Source organism: Anopheles coustani, chromosome 3, assembly GCF_943734705.1.
Source record: "Anopheles coustani chromosome 3, idAnoCousDA_361_x.2, whole genome shotgun sequence".
Taxonomy (NCBI): Eukaryota; Metazoa; Arthropoda; class Insecta; order Diptera; family Culicidae; genus Anopheles; species Anopheles coustani.
Window position 1 is genome coordinate 45,389,925 of NC_071288.1, and position 22,120 is coordinate 45,412,044.

At 42.3% G+C, this 22,120-nt stretch overlaps 1 protein-coding gene across 1 annotated transcript in view; it reads right to left on the minus strand.

The window, feature by feature from the left end:
• The window catches only part of LOC131259312 (neuropeptide SIFamide receptor-like), a 104,916-nt gene that overhangs the window by 37,883 nt on the left and 44,913 nt on the right, over window positions 1–22,120 (minus strand). The window contains exon 3 of the mRNA XM_058260769.1: window positions 21,350–21,449. Coding sequence (XP_058116752.1) covers window positions 21,350–21,449 — 100 coding nt within the window. The remainder of the gene's footprint in view (window positions 1–21,349; window positions 21,450–22,120) is intronic.

Here is a 22,120-nt window from a genome sequence, read left to right on the forward strand (position 1 = left end):
ATTATAGAGAAACCATGGGCAATATCGTCTTTCTTCGTTATAAACGAAAAACCATGCTTAACATACTTAATTCGTAAAAAGGAAAATTAATTTACTCACAACATTAAAAACAACAACAAATAGTTTTTAACCTAAAAATTAAAAATGTTATTTACTTTTAATTATGTAAGACAAACTTTAATAAAAGCACCGAGATAATACGTACACTTTTAGCCATTTTGTTTTTAAATAGCAGAAGGAATAACGGAATTAAGTTTTAGATTAATGTTTGGGAAAACAACATAATTTTACCAGTTTTGAAAATGCATCTTTTTTATCCAGTTGGTTAAAATGCTCAAGTGTGGTTGTATCTGAAAATATTGATTTTTCCAGATATTTCTGTACGAAAAAGATCGTTTTGTTTAGTGCCGGCATGCTGCCCCGTGCTTCGCTATTTTATTCCGGAACGCGATGGGACAAAACCGACTCCTCTCTGGAGTGTGACAAAGAGTGGTGTTTGTGTGTCCAATTGCTGGAGGATGCAATTTACCGTCACACCACGGGGACAAAATAATAAAAAACTCCGGTCAGCCTGTAGACCTAGGAGACGATGTAGAAAAGGAAGCGTTTTGATATTGAACTTGAAAAGTCTCTGCAGTGTTGCGATCGTTAACATGTGGGCATTCGAGAGCCAGATGGTGGAGATGGAGGGAGAAAGGACGGAATGAAAGGCTTTCCAAATGGTTCATTGGACGCGCTGAGGAGTTATAATGGAAAAGCTGGACTTGGCTGTGCGGTAACCGATTTTCTGCCACTTGAATAGAAGGACACGACGCTGGAAGAACGGACGAACAGATTTGTTGGATTGTCCAGCTGCCTTGTATTGACATTGTAGCCATTCCAGGGTGTCCTATTTCAAGGAGCTCATCAGCGTGTAGGGGACGGAGTATATTGTAGCTTTTGTGCGAAAATTATTCGTCGGTAGGGAACAGCTCTTTTTCCGACCATCGAAAGCGGCCCGATGCGACTTCATCTGAAGCGTCATGCGAGCGATATATGAAACTCGAACACGACCACCTGTGGAACAGGGCCTCTGGGAGGGTGGAAATGGAGCGGCAGGATTGTCCCGTCATTGTTGGACGCACTCTGTCCAACGCTGGCAACCAACTGCAGAGTCTCCTGATGCGCCCGCAAACCTTGGCCATCCGATGCAAGGCTGCGGTTCGCCACTCTTGGTTCGAAACTTGTGTGTGACGAAATCGGAAGGTTTTCTCCAACCGAAGGAAGGTTAGTGGGGAAGGGTGCGTCATAAGATTCCCCGCTGGGACGCTGTTTCGCACCAGTAATTATTTCATTGCACTCGGGCATCTCGCCACAAGAGAGAAGGAAAAGTGGTGGACCTGGCCCGGAAGTGGACCCACGGGTGGGCGGGGGTTGGAGAGCGGTCGGAGGGGCTTCTGACATCCTTTGAACTCAGCCCCGTGGTGTGAAACATTGTTTCCGTCCGGATCTAATTGCTCCGCTGAAGCGGGTTGTTTTTCTTTCACTTCACTTCCTTCGCCTGTCTTGTGCGGTGCGAAAATGTATGTCTTTCTTTTCCGTTTGCCTTCTTTCCTCTTTCCATTCAGCGCAAGCTGTTGCTTCAAAGGCATGGCTGAGAAAATTTACACTATCCCGGGCTGGTTGTTAAATTAAAAATGAAAGAAGACACGACGATCTCTGCCGGAGTGGAGCTAGTTGAAAGGCATAATTGATTACAGCGCTACGCGATGTTTTATTAAGCAGTGTCTTATTAAATCAAAGGCTTGTAGTAGTGGATAAACAATGGTACGTATATAGAAGCTATGTTTTATTGTTTGCGATTGTGCTTACAGTAGGTTTTGCATACTTGAAACACTATTTAAAGCGTAATGATTCAAGCCAAAGTGTTATGGTATAACAACACCAACTCTTTATCAAGGAACCTTCTATGATCATGGTGTTTTTAAAGGATAGATAATACGTTAAAGAATACGTTAACGATTATTTATGAAAAATACACCAGTTAGTTTTTGATTAAACAAAACTAAAAAAAAACAATAACGAGATAAAACCCGCATTTTTCGTATTTCGTTACAGTAAAGTCTCGTTCAAATGCATGTTAATATGAAATACGGTGTGTAATAAACAAAATATTCAGCTGCCATTGGATGTGCCATTTAGAATAATTATTTCTTAGACAAGTTCCTACTCTCTCTTTGCACATTAAACACTCCCTTCGTGCCTAAATTGGAATAAAATTGAGCTCGGTTGATTATCGAATTATCCCACCAAATGATCATAACCGTAACGATCGCCCATTAGGTAGTTTTTTTTTTATAGTTTCGGTTATGGTGACCCGTTCCGTTTCGAAGACGTTTGCCAAGTTGTCCATGCAGTTGATTTCTGCCGACTTTCCCATCGCGTTACCGTGCGAAAGGATCGTTCCGTGAGTCGGGCGACTAAACGATCGATCTGGCCGGCTCGGATCAATGTCAACCAGTTTCACGCACCGAATGGATGCCTGTGATTAGCCGTTTCCGGTATGTAATTTTTAATTAGATCCAGTGCAGCGCAGGTTACCTTCCCTTACTCGGAGCAAATGCTTTCAACACACGCAAGTCGTCAGATTAGGAAGTAGCTACGAGCGGCTGTTCCGTGATCTAGGAAGGTGGTAGAATTGTATAGGAAGTTAATGTGGACCAGAAAACCAACACACCGGGCGCTTTCGCTGATTTGCAAAGTGATCAAATTAAAACGGCATAACATTTTGTGGGACGACCGCCTCCGAGGGACCTTAAGCGGACGTTTGTCTCGACGAACCGCAAAGTCCTTGAACTTTATTATTGCGGCTTGCGGAACATCGAGCCTCGTTACCAACGGCGCACCGGTCCGTACGTCTTCCAACAACCGGTTGTTAAGGTGAGCCCCGGGATCAAATTGTGCCGAAGACGGGAAACCTTAGTTTTTCCTGCCTCACCATGGCAGCTGTGAAGCACCTTCACCGGTGTTAATACTCAACTTTGCTCCCTTACCCACTACTTCGCTATCTTCCGATGCGGTGGAAAATCATTTCCCGGTGGGAGTCATTTGAGTGCACATCGTGTGCATCTTGGGTGATTGCTTTAATGAATGTCAACTGCACCTGTGCCGGCGGGAAAACTCCGAGCCCTTCAGTCAAAGCTTTTCACCAATTTTATTAGACTTTCTTTGCCTGTTCTTCCCGGAAAGGGTCCGGTTTCCAAGCTGGCAGCCAGCTGATACGAACTAATGAAGATGTAACCTTTTGCCGGCACAATTCGTCTTCGGCGTCTTGGCGGACAGCAGAGCGCAGAGGGTGGGCACACATCTCTTTAAATAAACCCAGCAGGAGCTGGTTACTTTTTCATTGCCGTAAATTTATCATTTATGAAGTAAGGCAATAAATTGAGTTTCAGAATGGCGTCATCTTTATAGTTTTTTTTGTTTCACAGTTTGCAGTAAAGTTCACATCTCTCCTTTTGGGATTGATTTCACCAAAATGTTTTATGATGTTTCTCAGGAATTAAAATAAGTGAAAGGTTTATGGGACCAACATATGTAACTAAATTTTACACCGAAAAATTATTTACGTTGTCATTAAACTTATATGACAAACCTAAGTTGGGTAAATGTTTTCAGACGTGGAAAGTTGTTAAGTAAATCGCCAAGAAATTGCAAAGTAAACTACCTAAGTTTTGCGTACGAGGAAGTCATTATTATTAGAAAATATCTATCGTAAAAGTATAAAAAGTAGTAACAGAGCCATTTCCATTGCATTTTTCGATTGTTTAGCTATAGTCATTATATGTAATTTTTTTCGATTTGTTAGATATCCTACGTTTCATTACTTTTCCTCCGTTTTGTCTGGAACCAACGCGAAATTTAAACGCCACTGATAATTCAAATTATTTAGTTTATGATGAATACAGTAGATTTGACATAGCCTTTATTTGAAGATATTCAAAACAATTTTAACATTGAATTTCTCTTATGGATTCAAGAATCCATAAACCTTCTATAGTGAACTCGTGTTGGTGGTCTGATAATGTATGGTGAATTTAAGCTAAAATAAAACTACCTGTTGTTGAACCTTCAATAACAAACGCACTTAAAATAATCAATGCTCTCAATGAATAACGAGAAGAGTAACAAGATTAATATTTGACCAACTGGCGAGAAGTTGTTCAATGAAGTAATGAAAAAATAAAAGAAAAATGTGAAAAACTTACCGTTCCAGTTTTTGTGTACTGCGTAAATAGCTACAGGGCCAAATTTACCAGAAAGCTGACAGATGGTTGGTCACAAATCTTTTATCTCTTACCAGAAGCATTCCTGAGCCTGCAGCTTTTTGTAACGTAACCGAAATCGCCCACTTGAGTTACGAGTTTGTATTGGAAAACTTCCAATGTCTCTCTGAACATAGGAAATAAGTACATGGAAGGGCTGGAAAAATTGTCCTTCTTGATGTAACTTAAAAAATTTCGGTCGCATCATCTTGACGAAGCGGTATAAGCGTGGGTAGGGAGGGAGAGACGATCACATTTCTCGTCGCAACGGTGCATGACAGGAATGATAGAGTGATTCCATGATTGCATCCAGCTGCATCCAACGGTCCGGAGTGCCGTGTTGACGGACGCACCCTAGAAGATGCCGTTCCAGAATGGTTCTTGCTTTTTTTTTTCGAACATACCGTAATGGTATGATAAGAAATAGAGACACCAGGGTGGGTGGAGCACATTCTCAAGACGAGAACAAATAGAAGATAATAGAAAAAAATAAAAACAATGACTTCTTGTGCAAGCGAAAACTGTTATCAAGTTCTTTGGCTCTTCAGCTCTCCTTTATGAACGCGGAGGTGCCGTTGTTGATGTGCTTGAAGTTGGAGCTTTCGTTTCTTTACGTTTTCGTATTTGCCTACTTGATGCTCAAGATGTTCCACTTTTAAGACGTAGATTTGTGTGTGAGTGTGCATGTTTTTGTTTTCTGCGTTTCATCCTCGTGCCTTTCAACATGATCCAGCCAGCAGTTGCTTTCGAAAAAAAGCGCTGAAACATGATACGATTCCGCAGTATAACGGACACGATAACAAGCGGGATAATAGTGACAAAGAAAAGATGACTTTACGCAAAAAAAAACGAACCAAAACCAACAACTTTGCCTGGGTCTTTGCGTTTCCCCCTTCCGCGACGATGGGATGAAGAAATGACAATATTTGAAAGTGAAAACTGACAGGAAAAAACGCATCGCCAGCAGGATGCGGCTGGGTGGTGCGACTTGGTAGGGATCTTCGCAAGCGATCGTCTCTGCTTTGTTTCTCCAAATCAGAAGTGATGCAAAAGGATGGAAGAGAAAATACGTGTAGCAATTTGAACACAATCTGCAATCTAATTAGATCGTGTTCGGGCTCCAGGCGCCTTCCATCCACCAAATGGTGGAATTAAAAATCAATGAGAAAAACAACCGAGATGCAAGAGTACGAGCATCGGCATGGTGCAAAACGAGCCATTCCTTCGTTCAAAACTGCGTTTGTGGCATCGGTGCATATTAGCGCGCATACCTGGAAAACAATGTGCCAACTCACCTGCGGCAGCCGGATTTTATCGGTCATTTTTAACACTTTCCGGCATCCAGCATCGACGGGTATACCGGAAACTTTACACGCCTCAACACACTCCGCCGTTCCGTTCGACGCTTGCTGCAATATTGCACGCGAAGGAATGTGCACGTGTTCGGGAATGCGATGCACGTGTGCGCTTTGCGTTTTATTCCAACCGGAGTGACACGCGTGCCGAAGGAAACTGACGGAAAAAATCCCGTCGGATACGTTGCAGCGAATGTCATCAATCTTCTTCACGCCCAGAAGATTGATTTTGTCGCCTGCTCGGACCGGGACAGGCGGGGAACAAATATGCGGAAAATCTGTACGCGGTGGGGTTTTCAAAGTTCGGTGGGAAATTAAACGGTAGGTCTGGTGTTTGGTCGAATTTTTTGACTGTTTCGAAGATTTTGGAGGAAGCCCTTCAGATCGAATTTGCTCTTTAAAAACTAGTTTTTGTTTTAGTTGCTCGCAAATTAGGAAATTAAAAATATTAATATCTTAATTGAAATGTTTAATACATAATCATATTAAAAAACTTTTAACATTTCTTTCAATGGTTGACGTTAGAATTTTAGAAGCTTTATACCATGCACAGCGTGCGTGCCAAGTTTTTGCAGTAAATTTCCGAAAATTATTGCTCTCGTTTACGTAGCAATATTGAAATATTTTTGTCAGTTATGACAATGTTATTATATAAGTTATCAGAAACAAATAGCCGCACATTGGTAAACGTAACGATGTTGTCCTAAAAGAGTCCAGATTTTTAAAAAATAAGGGATATGAATGTGTAGGAATGAAGGTCTCAACGCATCTAGCGAACTTCAAAAACTAGTTACTAACTCTCATTATAGCACTGTTAAATTTATCAAGGTATCGCCAAATTTCGGTAAAAAATAGGTAACATCGATCGGGTATCTTCCAACGGCGCTTTAGTTTCGATATCGTTACGTTTTATACTTCCAATACTGCCAGATTATCTTAATATTGTTACACAAATTAAGAAATAAATTGACTGTCAAAATTCATCGCATATCGGAGCAGTATTAAATTAACATATTAAAATGAACATAAAAAGTCGATGCACGATCTGCTATGCAGTTCTGCTGACTGATGCTGATTTAGTTATGAACCAAATGAAAATGAGCTACAAAATTGTGGAGTTGTTCATGTCACATACCGAACAAAAAGTGTCAGTTCTGTGTCAACTGCACAAACCCTTTAACACTACAATATTCAATTTAGATAATAATAGCTGCTCAAATTCTTTACATTTCAAACATTAGACAAATCTTATCAAACAACGATTTATCTTTAGAGAAGGAAAAGTATAGTGCCTAGCTGGAAGAAAATATCTCAAATCGAATTCTAAATAAAACGTAGAAACGAGGAACAACATATGATGTAATAATCCCACCTTTGCAATTGCAATGTCTTCTTTCACATAACAGCTTCTGCATAATGCATTTCAAGACGGATTTCTACTGTTCCTTCTTGTCCGTCGGATCTAAACGAGCTCATGAAATATTGGCAGAAGTGTTTTGCTCGATCCAACCTCATCAATATGGCCGTTCGAATGCAACGACGACGTTATCGCGCGCGGCCACTAAACTATTCCACCCGCTAAGTAAGTGATTTCCCGGTGGTCCAACATCAGGACCGAAGTTTTCTACCGGTGGCAGCAATGCGGCGATCGGGGGGAGGGAATAGTCTACCAAGAGGAAGATAAATAAGCGCGGCTCCAATAATCACCACCAGCGAAAGGAACGGGCGCAAGGAAAAGCTAAACAGTTTTCCCGCACAGCAGTTTGTCAACGCGGCACGGATTCGGTCGAGATTGACCTTGCGAATGCCGGTGGCTGTGAAAAAGAAGTGTACACGAGTAGAAAACAACAACTGACTACGGAGCGGAGAAGGATAATGGAAATCCTCATAAATAGTCGCGACCGCGAACCGACCGCGTGAAGCTGCGTGACTTACGTGCCCTCTTGTGCGTAAAGCCCTGGCAGCCCCGGAGGACGTAAATAATGTGCTTATCGGACGTCCGGAAGCGGAAATTGTTACCGCTCAACTGGTTGGAAAATTGGTCCCGGGATGTGGTCAGCCGTTCGCTTCCGGCGACCTTGAAAAGCGAAGTACTGCGGCGCGGGATCGCGAAAGGAGGGCGGAGGAATTTCTACCAGCCGGCCGGAGCATTCCGTGCCGTGGACGCGATATTGAATTTCTCCGGCGTCGGACACGCGCGCTTCGCGTGGTCGTGATTTGAAAAATGTTCAAGTTCGTCGCGTAATGGCACGCGCAGCTCTCGCAGCTCCGATCGGAGCCCCCACCGCGGACGGCGGTGGAAAATTCCTTCGCCTGGCGTTGCCTAATAGTTTCCCACGCCGATGGCCGTTCCCCAAGCTGGTGGACAAGCGTCTTTTCAAGTTCAAGGACTCGCTGGTGCGGCGAGAAAGCACTGGCAGTTCGACATCCTATCGGCGGCGTGCAGCGACCGCATCCATCTCTGATTCGTGTGCTGCACCGGCATCCGGCGTTGTTTGCCGGGCGGTCGCGTACAAATGCGTTTCCAAGTGGCGTTGATTCGATTTTCTTAATTGTCGATGGTTTTGCCGCGATAAAAATGGTCGCTTCCCGGGCAGCGCCAGGAAAGCTACCGGCGATCGACGAACAGAGTGGAAAGTGACCACCGGTGGTTGGCCGCAGTATTCGTTTGCACATCGCTGCACCGATTGAATGCCACGGTGGGAACATCTTCGTCCTACGCTGCCGCTCTCTTATTATTTTCGATTTCAATTTACTTGTCCATTCGCCCCCGCACTGGTATATAAACCGACCCGGATGGGATGTTTCAAGGGCGTGGAATTCATTTATTTTTTAATTTACTGAAGAGGGCTGAATGCCGATGATTGCATTCGTGCCCCGCATGCCAGACGTTTGTAAAGTGGCTCCCCATCGTACAAAGTTCGAGCTGATTGGATTTAGTTTTCCTTAAATCAATATGCTTACGGAAATGTAAATAACCTGCTCAGCTGCGAAATGACGGGAACTTACCTGAAATTAAAAAAAAAATATGTGTAAGGTATGAGAATCATAGTTTCAAGTTTTGACCTACGTTTTGTGTTAGTTTGTATTTCAAAATACGCACAGAAAGAGAAAAACATATGAAATATTCATTTATCTAATCAAGATCGATTGTACTAACAAAAATCAATCAAGTTTTATTGACCTGTGCAGAGTTTGATTGTTTGATTTGTTTGAGTTTGAAAATATTTACTGCATTCGTTTTTCTAAACATGTAGCCTGTATGTGTATGTAAGTCAAACAGTTCAACTTACAGCTGGTTTGAAGTTGACCTTTTTTATCGCAATGAAACAACATAGTTGCATAATAGAGCTTGGCAGTTTGAGTTAAATTAATGTAAATCTACTCACTCTTAGCTCAAAGTAATGCAAGAAACCATAAAAATAAGATAACATAGCGGAAATTGTCGGAATGCTGTTTGAAGAAACCGTTCACTACTTGTACAGTTTGATAGTAGATAAGATCCTTATGTAAGACAGATCTTGCAGATCTACTAAAAATATTTCTAACTCTATCTGTTCACAAGATTTTGAAAAACGCAATTTTCCAGAAGAACAAACTCGACTCGAATCGACTGTCGGAGAAAATCCAGCAGGTGTAAAATCTGTTCCAAAACTCATGTTCTTGCAAACCAACCGTCACTAATCGATCATGGGTCAATTGTCGAATCCTAGACATATTCACATTCGAAGAAATTCAACTTTTTCCTCAAATGGTTCTTACAACCTGTTTTATGGCGATTCCGAAGTCACTGACTAAGTAACATACTGGAGTAAAGGCTGGCTTAAACATTTTCCATAGTTCCCTCTGGCGCAGTGGCTTGGACTTTTCCACCTGCAATTCGGTACGTCAAGCAAATGGGCGACCGGAAAACTTGCAACCAAAATGCGAACTATATTACAAATTTAATATTGGAACTAAATTTAATCATCGTAGTGCACCGGGTCCATCGCAACCGTTGCCTGGGGCTACGGTGGTCACCGAACGAGTTTTGCCGCCATGGCTGGCTCGATTTTCCTCTCGGTCGAACCCCAAGGGTCGGGTATGTCAGGATTGAGCGCTTTGTCAGCGTCGCATGCCAAGCAACGCGTTGGCATTGAATTATTTCCTTTAAGAATTTGTTTTTCGTAGCAGATTCTCTCGTTTCGTATCGTCGAGCGCACCGTTTCGGCGTAAGTGAATGAGCTTTTCTTCTCAGTTTAGGTAAGCACATGGACTTGTGCTCTTCAAGCTTACTTTTCCACCAGCGACTGTTTCCTTGCGTGTTTTTTTCACTTTTTCTATGACGACGTCGTTTGTAGCTTTTCTCTACTCTAATTCTGTGATATTTCGTTTAGATTTATGCTAATTCTGTCCACCCCGACAGGATGGGCATGCAACCATTGCGCTTGCGATGGATTTTTGATCTACCAGTTTTGCTCAATGTTTTTTTTTTGTTTTCTAGCTTTTCTTGATGTATCTTTAAATGATTATATTTCCAAAAAGTTAAATGCAACGTGTCGGGATTTTTTTAGAGGGATAGTGAAAGAATTATAAGCGCCATCTGTTTGACTTAAACCACCATAAACAAGGAAAAGTAGGACAAAATGAACCTACACAGTTTTATCTGAATTGTATTCTTAATGTAAGTAGATGAGAATTTCATTAAAGTATTTGTTTGTGTACATAATTCAAATTTAATTCAGAAAACCACAGCTTTGGTAATATTAAAAATTCAAATGCTGGATTGTTGTTTTTGTATCAATAAAATTTGATGAAGTTTTCCGGGAACGAACTGAGAGTTATCAATTGTTTAAGGTTTCACATTTTGCCTCAGCTTTCTTTAAGTTATCAAGAAGCTCTTTTGGTGCACCTGCGGAAGAAAAACAGTACGTGGTGGATCTGGTCTTAAATATACGACCACTTGCCATACCCTCATAAACACATACCTATACACACACACATACTCCCATGCTTACAGAAACGAAGAAGGGTTTTGCGAGGTTCGCGTAAAACTATCACCGTCGTAGAGCAACTTGACAAAGATGAAGAAGTTTTCCCAACACTTTGGAAAGGACACATATTCCAGCTCGTCCGTCCGTTGTCCTGCCCTTCCCGCCCCTGAGCGGGCCGTTCGTTGCAGTTGATCTTCACGGTTCGGATCATAAATCTTTTACAATTTCTTCATCGACCCGTCGAGTTGGACGGGTGTCAAGTGCCTGGCGAGAAAACCCCACTGCATCGACGCTCCTAGTAGCGCATGGCGACAAATTATAATTAAGACTATTTTTAACACACGCCAAGGAGAAGAACTGTCAACCAGAATCACCTTCGGAAGCGTAAAAAAGAAAAACCCTAAAGCCCAACCAGTCTTATCAAGGTCGGCTTGGTTGCTTGAGTTTGAGCAACGCAACTTTTTCGTCCTTGGCGATTCGAAGCGCCTACACACACTAGGATGCTCTTGGGAGGTTCAAAATACCCCCAGAATCGGGGAAACTACCCCAACTTCATCGCGAAACGGTGAGAAAATCTATTGGTAAGTAGTTGCGGCAGTACTTGGAAAAGCCAACAACGGTAGGGGCGCTTCTTTTCGGACAAAATGGAGCCATAGAAAGGACCGGCAGGGTGGGACATCCTTGCAATTCAATGTCACTGGCGAAGTATTACAGAGGACCGCTTCACGGTGCAGGAAATTTTCTTTCGAGTGCTTTGCGCAACGGTTTACGAGGTGGCCACGAAAGTCATCCGGATGCTGTGACGCTAAATCAGTATTATCCTGTCCCGGCCAACCGCTCGCGTTCGTTTCACATTCTGTGAAGTGTTGTAAGCCTTCTTAGACCACTAAGTACGACAGAACGCGTCGCCACTAGGGGCGCAAAAGAGAAATGTAACTGGTGCATCCGGGTTGACAAGTGTTTGGTGCTTAACTGCGAACACTTTCCGACCGGAGCATGCGGCTAACCATTGTGCCGTTGATAACATAAGCGATTGAATCACTAATCAGCTAGGAAACATTATTAGGAAGCGCCCTTCCCACCCTTTACCACTGTAAGGGGTGGATAAACTGTTGACTTTAAGTCTTTTCCACGTGCCATGGGTTTCATTTAAAACAGCTTAACTTTCAGGATAACGTTGTACTTTGATGGTGAGTTAATATTGCTTATAGAATGATGGTTATTAATGGGCCACTTTTAGAAGAAAACAAACTTCAAAACTGCTTAGTAAACAGAATTACATAATTTTCTTGAGTATCATTTGTCCAAAGCGGAAAGGTAATCGAAAAATAATGTCATCAGCTTTAAGAAAAAATAATTCACGCGATTTTATTCTTTTATCGATGCTAAATTCAGCGTACACTTTGACATTAGGTCGACTTGATCTTGAAATAAGTTTAGATTTCCTAAAGGCCATATAATAATCCCCAAAAACTGTCATAAATCATATGAATAATCAAAACCAAGAAGGAAGTACGAGTGACTTTTCCAGGCTACGGAAGTGTTAATATATTGTGCCAATTAATCCTTCGTTTGTTTAACATTTCACTTGAAGCAGGACCGGCCAGAATGAGGCGGAAGCAAACGATAGATATCTCAATAGATTACTGAAGCGCTTGGCGTTGATGTTTCGACAACAAATTAGGGCATTACCCGACCCAAACATGGTGTTGTCTCGATTCCCGGCTGTTAGCCCACTGTCGCAATAATTAGTCCTCCAAAACCGGAGACAGTTGAACCTAACCGTCGGACAAATTAGGTTCGTTCGCCGCCAGAGACAGTTTTAAACGGTTCGGTTCGTTTCGGGTTTGAGTTAATTTCACCCGTTTATAATATTATTTTCTTTTGTTCGCTAAATCATCTGCCATTTTCATAATACCTGAGCGCTGGTGGTGCGCACAGAGCTGGCAATATTCAATTACCAGCCGTGCGAAATGTGAAGCAAAAGTCTAAACAGTCGCGGCAACTGAAAGGCAACTTTTACCGGTACTAACTTGAAACTTTTCTCTGGGTGCCGGGTGGAAATGTCGGAGTGGAAGGGTGGGAGAGTTGTCGCCGGTGGTACCACAAAGTTTCTATGGTGAATTTTAACGCTGCCTTGCTTTGCTCTTTTCTTTTATTTGCCAACCTTTGCCATCACTTACAATTGCTCCAATTACTTTCGCCTCGCGCAGAGTTGCGTGTTTGGGGAGGGAAAATGTCACCTTCTTTCTTCGTTCGGGAGAAAAGTTGCACAAAGATCTCGCCAAAGCGGTACTTATACATTTGTTTATTCATCAGCACACGGCCACAGCACGGAAGCAGCGCGGAAGGCGACGAAGAGAGAGCTCGAATCTGGCAACCTAAATGCAGCTGCACATTCGATCCTGTAGCATTCCGTTCAGCACGCGGGAACTGCACCAGCTTGTGTATCCCCTGGGGTCGGAGGGAAACCCGGATTGGGCTGTCGAACGGAAATGTCACTTTTCATCCCGGGCTGGCGAATGACGCCGGCAAGCCAATCCTCTTCAGCTGAAGGATGCCAGTCTTCAGATGTTGAAAATCTTTGTATCCATCCATCACCTACCTAACACCGTCGTGCAAAAGTGGCCCTCGTCAAGGCCACGCGGGTTTCTTTGTGCTTTCGTTTTATGCATTCAGGAGAAGTGCATTCCCTCCAAGGTCCCGGGTCAGACCGGGAAAAGTCACAACCTTTCGTGCACCTTTACAAGTCCAGCGAACTGGCGTGATGGACACCAATGGTGACGGCAACAAACACCCAGCAACAAACACCCAGCAACAAACACGCAGCAACTACAAAACAATAGCCAGCCCACACCGCAACACCTTTTAGGGACCGCCCGCTACCGGAAGCTGTGATCTTGAGCTGCGTTTAATGCACTGCAATGCCTTTTCTTTGTGAGTCGCAGCGATGTGGCACGCCATCCATCTTGCTACTTTCTCCTGCTCAGCCGCTCACCCGCTCTCTCTCTTTTTTCCTTTTTTTCTCTCTCTAAATCGCTCTTTCTTTATCACTCTATCTCTTAACCGGCTGACTAATGCATATTCATAGTCATGACTGGTTCATTATGCCAGCTTGCCCGAGCTTTTCAATTATACTTATTCCATCCCGGTACGCCCTGGCTGCGTCTTCAGGGACGTCTTGGATACGGTGGGTACATCTCACTATTGTCCCCAGTTCTGGATATTTTTTTTTTCGCAATTATTAGGGACACGCGTTCGTGTGCGTTGGTATGCAGCGTTGGCGGGGGGCCCAGTCGCAGGAAAATGCAAAATAATTTACAGCAGTAGAAAAACACTGGCGTATGGCGATTTTAATGAAACCCTTGCACTTGAAAATTGAGTCGTTGCCAGCTGCTGGTTTTAAAGCAGGAAGGCGCCCTTGGGGTGCCAAAACGGATCTGTTAACGTTTTACATTTACTTCTTTGAAGTGAACTAAACGATATATCTTTCGGTGAGCTTATGAGAGCTTTATGATATGATATGAAATGCGCTTCTTGGAGTTTTTCATTTATGATTAATAAAATTTAAAATTGTTTGAATCATCTGTGAATCTTTGAATGAGTGCGAAAAAGCTTTAACTATGATTATTACCTGCATATCTAGTAACATGTTGGTACATTTATAGGTAAGCAACGTTATTTTCCTCCCGGTTCCTACCTGTACGTATATATTACCGAATATTCAGCGTGTTATTATTACTTTATATAGGTATATATAACATTTGAAAAATTTTAGGCAGGTTTATTTTGTGACAAGCTTACCAGGTCGTTGAAGGGTTTGTTGTAATTTTTCAATTATTATTTATTTATTCTGGTACGAGATTTCGGTCTCCATACACATCTAAAGATGTTTGGTTAACATAATTAAAATTCAGAATTTAACCTTAACATAAGAAAATAACTGATTGATTACGGTTCATTTGGCTACAGCTAGAAAATATGTTGTCCCAAATTCGATTTCATGTTGAAAAACATGTTTGAGTACATGAGTTTATCTTATTGTTGAAGATTGAACAGGTATTGTTAAGCCCAAAAACGATACGGTTTCGAAAAATATGACATGAATCTATTTGATGTTTTGATTTTAATTTAGTTTGGTTAGTTTTCTCATTTTTCTTTTCAAATCTTATTGTTCTTACAAGAAGATAACAGACCTTTGATATGAACTTAACAGCATATAAGTTTAAAAAAAAAACAAAATTGTCTCTTTGTTGTAAAGCATACGGCAATGGGAAATAAAAGAAGTATTCTATAGAACCAGAAGAAGATCAACATATTGCGATTTCATGTTTGACTCCTCATTCATCATGCGTTTCTTCTAAGTTATGATTCGAGTAGCTTTATAATTAATGATACAATGTATGGCCTCACCTTTCATTGATTGCACTACATTAAAATTTGGTTGACGCAGAATTTAAGTAATATGATTTATAGACGGCTAAACTTGAATACCAACTGAAAAGCCCACACCCTAATTCCCCCCCTTTCTAGCCTACCGAGACCCAATGGACGAAGATGGTTACCCAACGGCGACTGGTTGACCTTGACACCGTCCCGAAGAATTAGATGCAATCCGCACAACAACAACAACAGCGCGTAGGAAGAACGTCAAAAACGATTTCAATAAGCGATCAGGCGACGAACGGCAGCATCAAACCGAATTGTGACGAAAGGCTGCAATTCTTTAACGCATGAAACACGCACTGCGCACGTAATGGAGGCTCTTCGTGACCCATTTCCATCGATCCGGCCGGAACGGAGCTAATCTTTCGGCCGAAAGCCACGATCCGCTCGAGGCCCTTCAAATCTTTCCACTGTCAAAGCGAGCCTCTGATACGAGATGGATTGCCCTTCGGCGCAGATCAACATGCGCGCTGAGCCCTCCGATCCGTAGCGTGATTAATTTTTCGTCATACCTCCTTCCTTCTGCACCTCACCGCGAGCTTCGAAGGGCACACTCGTTCGAGTCACTCCAGGTGAACGCACGCCTGTGCAATACTCACACACCGCTAAGGTTTCGTTCGGGGCGGGTGCCATAAATGGCAGTGTCTTGCAGAGGGCCCTTTGGGCAGCGTCAACAGACTAGAGTGATGAAATTTTGGGTTCGCTTCGTGCCGAAGAGGTGTAGCGCATTCACTTTGAGTCGACGGCTGAGGTTGCGTTTGTGTGGAGAGTGGCCCTAGCTCGTCGTCTGTTTTGGTGATTTTTCATTTTAACACGTTGACTGCCAACCATTTTTAGAACGTGTTTTAGTACATAATTTTTGATAAAATTTTTTTATGAAACAAATATTAATACTTGTTTTAAAACCAATTACAAATCCACTAAGCTTCCCTAAGGGTAATTTTCAACAACTGCTACAGCCCACTACTATATTTGTGCAATAATTTATGAGTTTCTTGGGGAGTTCTGAATTGCCTGTCACTGCATGTATGAGGGTTATTGACAGTAAAAGTGTTAAAATCAACCGTTGGAACGCACGTTTTCCTAATATTGAGCCTAGACCTTGGTTAAGTTTTCAAAGGCTTGGCCATCTTTACTTGGCATAAGCTTTCCAAGCACTTGACGGTAAACGGCACCAACTTTTTAGAAGATGAGGATTTAGCATCTTGTGCAAAGACGGAATTGTGAACAAAGTAATTTGTGACATATTTTAATGTTCTTCAGACTTGATTTCAACTAGTATTTGGTTTAAGGCAGTTGATTTTACGTTAGGTTAGCTTATAAAATGAACTAGCGTCTAATGAGCAAGAAAATGGTTGCTATCAGCTTGATATGTGTGTAAAGCATGAGGAAAAAAAATCATTGTGTATGAAACGTCGTATCAAGAAGTGGTTGTTGTGCAAGCGTGAAACGAGCTATTTCTGTACTTCTGATTACAAAAACAACTGCGCAAGAATGTGCGTTTCCAGTCGAGCAGAGTTCAAGGTGAGCTTCATCCAATCCCACGATTGCCGACTTCCGTTCCCCGGTTGGTTGGTCGAATATTCAATCACAGCGCTGCATGAGTTTGAATTCACGTGAATTGAAATCCGAAAACAAAGGTTACCATGAATCCCTATCCGGATGCTGGGCGCGAGTTGCACAGATTTTGATTGCTGTTGTTGATGCAGCATCAAGATGGCCAATTTTATGCATGGATTTACGTGATGCAAGGTGTTGGCTTCTGTTCCTCCCCTTCTTTTGCATCGACCCATTGCAAGCGGGGTAGTACAGAGTGAAGCTTGTAGTGGCAGTTCCATAAAACACATTACACTAAAGGCATACGAGTGAACATTGTGAAGAAGAAGCGTGTGAAAGAAAAACGAACTTTGCGCTGATTGCAATGAATCACAAGATTTTCGCTGGCGGTTTTTCATTTTTAATTTCGAATTTGTCTTAATTGGATAAATATTACCTGAAACAAACATGATAGTACAAGAATCTATAGCTGTATGAAAAACACTATTTTCCAATATTTTCCTGAATGTCAGTGTTAAGAGAACAGTTTGCACCTTTGCACAAAGAATGGGTAAAACTCTTATTTCTAACGTCTTATGTAAAGTACACTTCATTTCATTTAAGTTAGTTCTCTTTTAGATCATAAGTTGCACCATAACTAATACCACATGTTTTTAACGTTGCCTTCTTATAATATTTTCAATTTGTTTTTACAGTGCATCAAAAGTGTATGAATAAGTGCCATGGTGTGTAGCAACATTATTACTCCTGAAGACACGATGCTGGGTAGCGTAATTAAAAACGAACCCCTCTATTATGGCCTATTCTAACGATGCCATATCCTGGCAGGTGTCGACAATTGAAAAGCGCCCGCACTGTGATAGCTTTTCACGCACGAAGCCGCACGCAAAATGCGATTGGCGTTTCAATTTGCGTTGCAAAGCTACATTAAGCACATACCAACGATTGTAGCCGTTTGCACGCCTTTTTAATAGGGTTTTGAGTAATAATGGATATAGTGGCGCCAATGCTAATGATTATTTCAACGGTGGTTGCAGACTGGGGGATTTCGCTCCACGTGAAACGAGAAGTTTGGTTTTGTGCAGCAAGCGAGTTTAACTCGTTTGAGGCATTCTTAATGATCACAGTAATGAGAATGAACACAGTGTTCTAACGATCGTTTTGTTCCTTAAGTTCTTGGACATTGGAAATGTCCGCGACGGGGAACACACGTATAGCAATCAAATCAAATCCATTGCAAAACTAGTGGCAAACAACTATCTCAATTCAAATATTAGACTGTTAGTGTGGTGTGTTTTTAGAACCGGCAAAATGGTTTGTTGGATTTATCTGGCAGTGTGCAAAATTTGTGCATAGAAATAGAATAATTCAACAGATATATTCTATGTGGGGTACTTCTTGCTTTGCGAGCGATTTAGGTCGTTTACTGAACTAACATAATCACCAGAACATTCAAAAAGTAAGCATACATATATTTAAACAAGCATCGCATTTTAATATTCATTACTTTAGATACAATATTGGAAAAGTTGCCAAATAGGATCGAGTGCTTCGTGAAATCGAATATGTAACACTATAAATTCCATTCTGACGCCTTTGTATCACGTTCGTGGCAGCAAACCCTATTTTCCGGTTTTCCGGAAAACTTAATTTCCCACCTCTCGTCCCATTGCGCACAAGCCCCGGTTGTCGTAACCCAATCTACTGCAAGCGTTCGATCCGATCATCACTCCTTCGTACCGCGCTTTCCGGCAAGCTCGCCGATACACTCGCGTTGGCGAGGCGTGGCCAATTTTGTCGATCGATTAAAATCCCGTAATTGGCTTAATATCGCAACGCGTGTGGAAGCCAACCCGACGTGCCATCGGGTGCACTTCGAAGGTGCTGGGGCTTCGGTCGTTTCGTACATTATGCTCCCCATTTCTCCCTTTTCCAAAGTTCCGTCCTTTTCCGGACGGTGTGCTCCAGCGAGGCGGAGAATTAGAGACATTTTGTAATATTACGCTGAAATTGATTGGCCTGATTGAATTCCTGGTGCGGAGGCGCGCGCTATTTAGATTGTGAGCCTTGTATTTTTTTGCGATCTAAACCAACGGCTTTAGGTCGCATGAACGCAAGGGCCATGTAATCGTTTACGGTTTGTTGTGGAGGATTACGGTAATTAACCGATAAGTATCTAGTTAATATGATTTTCCTGCTGAAGCGATGGGTAGTGTGCTTGCTTCATAACGAGTAGACTGGCTCAAGCTAATTGCGCTTATTGTAGACTACAAAATCCATCATCTGAGGATTATAAATAGTGTGCTTATGAAAGTTCTCGTTTATAAAATAAATATTCACATTTTCCACATGATGGAAACGTTTAAATTGATGAAAACATAGCAGTAACGTCACCTCCCGTTTCTAACACCACTTCATCCTTCTAGAAGCAATTATTGCGGATACATAAGGTGGTGTTATGCTCTCGATATAATAATATTTTTAAAAAATCCAAGAGTATCATCTTCGATGAAGTAATTAACACATATGCCAAATTGAGCCATATTTTTTTCCTGTGAAAAAATAATGCGCAACGATAACCCTCGTATCAGCCGGTACACTTCATCATCACTATCATTTTCATCGCCACCGCGTTCGTTCCACAAAGTAGAATTTAATCAACCGTATAATCGGTCGATTGAAAGCGAGACAACATACCGCCACGCATACCGTTGCGACCCGTTGGCAAATTTGCAATAAAAACGTTCGATATCTCCGGCATTTCCTAACAGATTGGTGGTTGAACGGTGGCGTCAAGATAACCCGTGACGCCAGGGCTATAATTACACAAATAAAGCATAATTTAGAGAGCCATTTACGGATGGCGGTATCATGCCACTGGCGTTGACCGCCAGATTGTCAGCAATGGAGGGAGAAAGGGCGGAGAAGTGAAGGGTTAAAGGTAAAATACGAGATTTTGCTGAAACACTACACTCAACATTGGTTCACGAAGCGAACGACTCGTATTTGCAATTTGTGTCGAAAATTACAAAGAATATATAATATTTTGTTTTACTAAGCCTAAAACGTCATTTTGCAAATGTGTCTATCATGTGCAACATATGCCAACATAACTTTGAATGAAGATTTTATTTATTTTTCTACAGATGGTATTGTGAAAATTAGGACTCGTGGTTACATGTTAGAATTGGTAGCTTAGCTGTTTAGAGTGAGTAATCTTTTTAGTATCAGTCCTCGCTCTATCAGTAGCTCAATTTTTATTCGCGCTATGTGCATACTAACGCAATCAGCGGCGCGGGAAGCCATTTCTAATCGTTATTTGCGCTGCAGCTCCCGCGTTGGTTGGACGTTATCCGTTCAACTCAGATTGTTAGTAAATAAAATACCAACGATAAAGTAAGTCGTCCTAGATAACGCGATCCTTTGGTTTCAGTTCTCAGGGAACTTGTGCCAGATCGAGTGTTGAAAGTGCACAACCACAGGCTAAGATACCATTCATTACGCTGACGTTGTAAAGAAGGAAAACTCACTTGCACCAATATTAATCGAAATTAGTAGCAAAACAACTTAGAGAGCATGTAAAGGAAAAAATAATAGTTGTCTAATAAAGATGGAGGATGGTTGAGATGGAATCACCCGATGAAATTGTTAACCTACAATCATATGGAATTAGCGAAATCATGGACTCTTCGAAGAGGCTCTTTTTGGACCATATGCAAGAATTGGCCAAATATGCCGAGCGGACGATTTCCCTCTGGCGCGTGCACTTTCGCCTGACTCAGTACGAATTCGCAAGCAGTGGCCGAACGTTTTCTAACTCTCAGGTGAGTAATTTTATTCCCACAGGTATGCATTCGACCTCAGCGTCGTCTAATTCAATAATGTAAAAAACCACTCAACTTTCTTCCACTGATCCCAACTCGATAGTAGTAGCTTTTCTCATCATCAACTCCAATCCCCAAGCAACAAGCAAATCGATGGCCGGCAATCGGAATTGGAGCTGTCCGAAATGAATATGCATGTATTAGCTTCTCCGGATTGAGCTAGCTTCATGCTAGAGCACAATGGAGCAAACATGTCGGATCGGTCAGAAGTCTAGGTGGCCTTTCAGCTCCTCCCTTGCTCCGACACGGTCGATTTTACATCCAATCGCACATGCAACAGATTACCCCAGCGCCCTTCCGCTCGGGCCGACCTCGAACAGAATCCGTTCGAACGTTCGCAGATGCTCGGTTGGCCCACCGAAAACAAGGGCACCTGTCGGGCTGAAGGCCGGTCTGGTTTTCTCGTGGTGCTCCGCTGAACCGTGCCGATGAAATATATGTTCAAATTAGCATTCATCTCCACGCACCCGGGCAGCATTAATTTCACCCGGTGGAGTTCGAAGAGAAATTCTTTCCCGCTTATGCCTTGCTGAGAATGCGATTGTTTGACGCAATGAACACGCTTCCATATACACACATACACACACACATCCCGTCTTACCGAGACACACCTTCACGCTGGATGACGATTCGCTCTATGGTAATGGGAAGCGTGCGAGTCACGATGGAGGTGCCTGGTGTTTTACGCACACACACAGGAAGCGGGAGGCTTTATTATGCAACGGCTACAGCTTCGGTTGTTGAAACTGTGCCGAAAGTCAGCTGAAAGGCGCGAACATACCCTTCGGCGGGTTCTCCACGGTACGTTCCTCTTCCCACCCGGTACTTACCGATCTAGCGAAACCGCTATCAGACTGTAGACGGACGCGGCCACGGAGACTCCCTGTATGTAAGGTACGGTTTTGCACATCAACCATCCGAGCATCCACGCTGCCCCGAGAAAGGCGATGCCACGCGAGATGAATATGGAAAGAAAAGAGAAGAGAAGGAAACTGATGAGCTAGGCCGTCTATATATGGCCAAAGAACTGCGATTGGGGAAGAGACGGTGTTGGACAGTTCCGAAATATGCTTTTCTGCGGTTCCTGTGAAAGTTAGATTAGATTTGATATGTGCTGCGCAACGAGTTACCAAATGCATATAGCTATGCGAGTGAATATGATAATAATAAACATGGGAGGCACGACAACGTTTGTCGAGGGAAATCTAAGTTTGTTTGCTGCTGGCATTCTATTGAGATATTCAAACAACACGTGAGAAGTACTTTCGCAATTTATCAAACTATTGAACAAAGCAAATTGTTTCAAAATTAAGTCGCAACATGTAATAAATTACTCCAAACACATATAAAAAATTAAATATAGTACAGTCTTTGCTTTATATGCGCAAACTGTTGGTACGAAAAATTTCTAACCATGTTTTATCAAAAATGGTTGTACTAAAAATGTACTAAAACTGCGTGGCAGTCGATTCAAAAAAGGTGACAATAGCCTATGTTGTGCAAAACAAGAGCAAAGCTTGCCGAAACGCTTTCAACAGGTTAACCTTGTGCTTTAAAGTCTGCAATGCATTAATTTGTGCAAATGTCAAAGGACACAATCT